This window comes from Eulemur rufifrons, chromosome 2 (genome assembly GCF_041146395.1).
Source record: "Eulemur rufifrons isolate Redbay chromosome 2, OSU_ERuf_1, whole genome shotgun sequence".
In the NCBI taxonomy this organism is placed as follows: domain Eukaryota; kingdom Metazoa; phylum Chordata; class Mammalia; order Primates; family Lemuridae; genus Eulemur; species Eulemur rufifrons.
Window position 1 is genome coordinate 58,082,449 of NC_090984.1, and position 6,420 is coordinate 58,088,868.

Sequence of the window (6,420 nt, forward strand, 5' to 3'; positions counted from 1 at the left end):
TCATAGCTGTTCTATTAGAAATAACTGACTATGGGTGGAAAAAAGAAATTCAAACTGATAAACACTTTGCTGCCCTTCAGAGAAGGTAATGCTTCTGAGCTTTCAAATTTTCAAAGGGAAGAGAGAATTTTTTTTAAATCTAACCCACTGATAAAGAATATCCAAATAATGTAAATATTCTATTGCAATGGACATAATTTTAATAAAATTTGGAATCACTAGGATTGTTGATTGGTAGCTTTTAACTAAAAGCTAGTAGTCAATGACGGGTTACTGCAAACTAATTGCCAAATAGCCAACACATGTACCTTGCATAGGTTTCCTACAAGTTCTTCAGGAAACAAAACAACTTGTGAAAATGTTGTTTTCTGCCTTCCCAGCAGCCCTAGGACTCATGAACCATTCAGAGGCAAGCACTGTGACTGAGTTTGTCCTCCTTGGCTTTCCTGGTTGTCAGGAGCTGCAAAGCTTCCTCTTCTCACTGTTCTTTGGGGTCTATGTATTTACCACGGTGGGAAATGGGACCATTGTCTGTGCTGTGAGGTTGGACAAACAGCTCCATACCCCAATGTATATTCTCCTAGGGAACTTTGCTTTCCTTGAAATCTGGTACATTAGCTCCACTGTGCCCAGCATGCTAGTCAATTTTCTCTCAGAGACAAAAACCATCTCTTTCACTGGCTGTTTCCTTCAGTTCTATTTTTTCACTTCTCTTGGTACAACTGAAGCATATTTCCTCTGCATCATGGCGTATGACCGGTACCTCGCTATCTGCCGCCCATTGCACTACCCGACCATCATGACCCCACAACTCTGCCATATCTTGATGTCTCTTTGCTGGCTCTTTGGCTTTCTGAGTTACTCTGTCTCTACTGTGCAACTCTCTCAATTGCCTTTCTGTGGGCCCAACATCATCAATCACTTCCTGTGTGACATGGACCCACTGATGGCTCTGTCTTGTGCCCCAGCTCCTACCACTGAGATCGTCTTCTACATCCTGAGCTCCCTCATTATCATCCTCACTCTTCTGTACATCTTTGGCTCCTATATTCTTTTGCTGAGAGCTGTGGTAAAAGTCCCTTCAGCAGCTGGCCGGCAGAAGGCCTTTTCCACCTGTGGATCTCATCTGACAGTGGTGTGTTTATTTTTTGGGGCCCTCTTGGCAATGTATGTGAGCCCCACAGCTGATAACCCAGCTGCATTTCAGAAGATTATGACTTTGTTCTATTCTGTGGTGACTCCCTTCTTGAACCCCCTGATTTATACCTTACGAAACAAAGAGATGAAGGCTGCATTGAAGAACATCCTGAGGATAGATTGAGCACAAGGTAATCTACATGAGACCAAGCAAACCACTGTCCAGACATAAGACTAATCAAGAAAGATTCTGCTGCTACTTCTCCAATACACACTTTAAAGAAGATATGTTTTCTCAGGGGGGTCCCTCATTGTTTTGTTCCTCAACTAATCTGGCAGAGCTAAACCAGGGTTGATTCATATTACTTTCCATGTGTAACAACCACATTTTCAACATGGGTGACTCCAGTAGGGGAGCTGTGAGGGCATTTTGTCTGTGCTATTTCATACTGTATAGTTGTGATTATTGGGGGATGGGGTGGAAGGTAGAAGAGCAGTTATCATAGGTGAGTCACCATTGGTATACTTAAGGCAGTTCTTAACACAGTTTAATAAGTTTAAAAGTGAATAAAGGATGAAATTTAAATGCCTGACACATTTTCTTGCGCTCTTGGCTCTTAATGGTTGAAAGTCTTCCAGACTAGGGACAACTAAAAGTTTCATGCTTATATTAATATAAGTGGTATATGTTGTAACATCATATAAAATAGTAGTAATTCTTTTATTCAACAAATATTAACTGAGTACCTACTATGTTCTAAGCACTCCATTAGGCACTAGAGATATGCTATGACCAAAATGGTCAAAACCATTATCCATGTGGAGTTTAATTTCTAGCACGGGAGGGACAATTAAAAAATAAGTAAAATATATAGCATGTCAGAGAGTGGTAAGTGCTATGCAGAAAAGGCAAAGAGGGCAGGAAATGTAGACGAAAGAGCGGAAGTGTTAAATAAGGTGACCAGGGAACGCTACACTGAGAAGGTAACATTGAAGTAAAATCTTCAAGAAGATGAGGAAATGAGCCATGTAGACAGCTGAGCAGAGGGACATGTAGACACCCAAGCAGAAGGAAGCAAGCAAGATCCTGAGGCAGGGTTGAGTCCAAGTTACAGCAAGGAGGATGGTTTGGCTGTAGTAGAGAGAGTAAGAGAAAGAGTATTAGGGATGAAGTCAGAGAGTGAATAGGGTTCCAAATTGTGTGGGAGCTTGTAAATCATAGTAAAAACCTTTTTTAATTATAATTTAACAGATTATAATCACATATATTTATAGGGTACAAAGTAGAGGGTACGATTTATGAATACAATGTGGAATAATTAAATCAAGGTAATTAATATATCCATCACCTCAAATATTTATTTTCTATAATGATAATCTTTAAAATTTATCCTCTTAGCAATTTTGAAATGCACAATAACATTATTATTTACTATATTCACTACATTGTACAATATATCTCCAAGGGAAAAAAAAACACTTATTCCTCCTGTCTTAGGCTTTATACTTTTGACAGTCATCTCCACATCTTCCTCCACCCCCCACCTTTGGTAACCACCATTCTACTCTCCTGCTTCTTCGAGTTTGATATTTTTAGATTCCATATGTAAGTGAAAACATGCAATATTTGTCTTTCTGTGTCTGGCTTATTTCACTTAACATGACGTTCTCCAATTCCATCCATGTCATTGCAAATGACAAAATTTCCCTCTTTTTTGAGGCTGGCAAGTGTTCTATTTTATATATATACCACATTTTTTTTTATCTATTTATCTGTTGATGAACACTTAGGTTGATTCCATAACTTGGTTAATATGAATACTGCTGCCATGAACATGGAGTCCAGACATCTCTTCGACATACTGATTTCTGGATCATATGGTAATTCTATTTTTAGTTTTCTAAGGAACCTCCATACAGTTTTCCATAATGACTGTACTAATTCTCATTCTCACCAACAGTGTACAAGGGTTGCCTTTTCTTCACATCCTCACCAACATTTGTTATCTTTTTCTTTTTGCTAATAGCCATTCTGACAAGTGCAAAGTTATATCTCATAGGGGTGAGAGATGAAAAACTACCCATTGGGTGCAATGTCTGCTATTTGGGTCATGGGTACACTAAAAACCCAGACATCACCACTATACAATTCACCCATGTAACCAAAAAACATTTGTACCCCTAAACCTATCAAAATATTTTTTAAATTATTGATAAAATAAAACAAAAACGTCTTCAAATTTTAAAAACATATATTTTGTGAACATCTTTCCATGTATTCTTTCATACACAAACACTTGAGTGGGATGTTGCACATGCTGGTTTTTGGTAGACTCCTTTGCTTTTTCCCTACTACTCCCCATCACCACCAGCACTTCTTCATCAATCTACTTTTCACTCCACCACCTTCCACCCCTGCTAGACAAGCAACATTAACAACCCAGTATACTCCTTCATACCATACTCCATGCTTTTAATTCTATATATTTGTTATCAAATGTCAGGATTTTTTTATTGTTCATCTTACAAAAATTAAATCATATTGCTGATTCTAATGTTTATGTGGAAAGGCAAAAAACCCAGAATAGCCAACACAATATTGAAGGAGAAGAACAAAGTTGAAGGACTAACACTATCTGACTTCAAGACTTTTTATAAACCTACAGTAAAAGTCAATATGGTATTGGGGAAAGAGTAGACAAATGGATCAATGGAACAGAATACAAAGCCCAGAAATAGAACCACGTAAATATAGTCACCTGATCTTTGACAAAGGATCAAAGACAATACAAAGGAGCAAAGACAGTTTTTCAGCAAATGGTGCTGGAACAACTAAACTTCCACACGTAAGAAAATGAATCTAGGCATAGATCTTGTACCTTTCACAAAAATTAACTCAAAATGGATCATAAACCTAAATGCAATTTCCTATAAGAAACAGAGGAGAAAATTTGAATGACCTTGGGTATGGCAATGACTTTCTGTAATAGATACAACATCTAAGGCATGATCTACAAAAGAAATAGTTGATAAACTGGACTTCATTAAAATTGAAAACTTCTGCTTTGCAAAAGACAATTTCAAGAGTAGAATCTCTGAGCCCAGCACACAGCACATGTGATAGAACAATTGCCTTGTGAGGGTCAGGAGGTGGACAACAGAGAAGATCACAAAGAGGAGGATCTGCTCCTCCCCAGGGCAAGGGAAGCCCAGGAGGAGGAAGCCAGAGATGGTGCTGGGGTTGCTGGGGATGCTGAAGATCCGTATGGGTCTGTGAGCTGTAAAAGCACCCGCAATTGCTGGATATCTTTGGAATAGAAGAGGGATTTTATTTTCTTTGACCAAACAAGAAATTGAGATTTGTTTATTTGTTCATTATTTATTTAACCTTTATGGAGTGTTTACTGTTTGCTGAGTATTTTTTGGAAGCACTGTACAGCAGTGAACAAAACTAATTAAAATCCCTACTTCAGGTAGTTTACCCCAGCTACTTCTCTTTTTTACTCCTCTTGAACTAACTATTCTGGGGTAGCTCTTTTCTTGACAAACACATTTTTTTTTTTTTTTTTTTGAGACAAGAGTCTCACTCTGTCACCCACCTAGAGTGCTGTGGCATCTTCATAGCTCACTGCAACCTCAAACTTCTGGGCTCACATGATCCTCCTGCCTCAGCCTCCCAAGTAGCTGAGACTACAGGAGTGCACCATGACCCTTGACTAATTTTTCTATTTTTAGTAGTGATGGGAGTCTCACTTTTTTACAGGCTGGTCTCAAACTTCTGACCTCAAGCGATCCTCCTACCCCAGCCTCCCAGAGTGCTAGGATTACAAGGGTGAGCCACTGCACTGGCCAAAAAACACATTTTTTACAGTAGGCTGACGTTATTGTTATGCCAAGGAGCACTGTTGTGGAGATGATTAGAGATACACATAATCTTTGCATTTAGAAGGGTTTCTGTAATTTTTAATAAGTGAATATTTAAGCACATTTCCTTAGAACTCCATATGCCGTCACCTAATGCAGCTGCTTGTAGGTAAGTACCTTGATGACTCAGAAGCAGAAAAATGTGGGACTTTCATTGTCACTTAAAAAATTATTGGACAATGTCTATATTTCAAACTAACCTCTTGATACCTTAACTCTAATACCATTACCTAACAATTTCATGAATAAATCCATCAAATTTGCTAGAGAAAAAATACCTTTAAAAAATAGCACATAAGGCCATCTGGATAGGTGTTCTGAAAGTTAAACTTAATATCAATAATCTGGCCCAATTGAAATAGGCTTATCATCTGGGATAAAAATGCAGTGGTGTGCTAGAATCCTTTCTTTGTGTCAAGTTTTTTGAGAACACTACTTGATTCCCATGACAAGGGACACTCATGCATCCAGGAAGAATTCCCAAGATTCTCATCATCTCTATTTTAATTTATGTTACTGAAGGGCTTTTCTGCCATTAGGTGGAGTGAGCGGAGATGGGGACAAGATGTTTGCACTACGAGCTCCGTCTTCTGTGTGCTTTTGCTCGGCTTTAAATGCATCTGTCTAGGGGCTCTGATTAAGTTTCACATGACTACATATTCATTTCTCAGGAAGGGGAACTGAATGCAGATTCCACCAAAAAAACCCTCACATTTTAAAAATGACTCCGTACTATACTATACTCATTAAGGATCAAAATCTTCTGGACTTTTGCCTTTTTTGAAGAAGTTCTCGCCACCACCAACCACCCTCTAATTTCCCTTGTCTCTTTACAGAAAGTTTTAAAACTAACATGGGGATCATTTGGCACACTGGTTACTCGTAAGCGGCAGAAAGGACACAAAGCAGGATTTGATATAACTGATGAACTCAGGTTGTCTGGTCTCAAAAGTTAAGACAAAATAAAACAAATATATTATGAAGGCTCTTGGCCGGGCGCAGTGGCTCACGACTGTAATCTTAGCACTCTGGGAGGCCAAGGGAGGAGGATCACTCGAGGTCAGGAGTTCGAGACCAGCCTGAGCAAGACGGAGACCCACGTCTCTACTAAAAATAGAAAGAAATTATGTGGACAACTAAAAATTTTATGAAGGCTCTGAGTTTATAACATTAATTCAGAGAGATGACATCTGATTTTTATTAATTTAAGGAATCTGGTTTTTAGTCAATAACAGGAGTTGTGTATTTTTGGCCTGGATTATTTTGCTGGTTTTCCTCAAATCCCAATTTATAGGCAGTCATCTATTTGACCATCTTATTACTAGAAGCATGGACAGTTGATTAAATATTTGAGGACTT

At 38.5% G+C, this 6,420-nt stretch overlaps 1 protein-coding gene across 1 annotated transcript; it reads left to right on the plus strand.

The window, feature by feature from the left end:
• The first annotated feature begins 394 nt into the window (after positions 1 to 394).
• LOC138398239 (olfactory receptor 11H4-like) lies at positions 395 to 1,321 on the plus strand. Its single transcript, XM_069492552.1, has one exon. It carries the CDS (start codon positions 395 to 397, stop codon positions 1,319 to 1,321), a length of 927 nt encoding a protein of 308 aa, XP_069348653.1.
• The last annotated feature ends 5,099 nt before the right edge of the window (positions 1,322 to 6,420 follow it).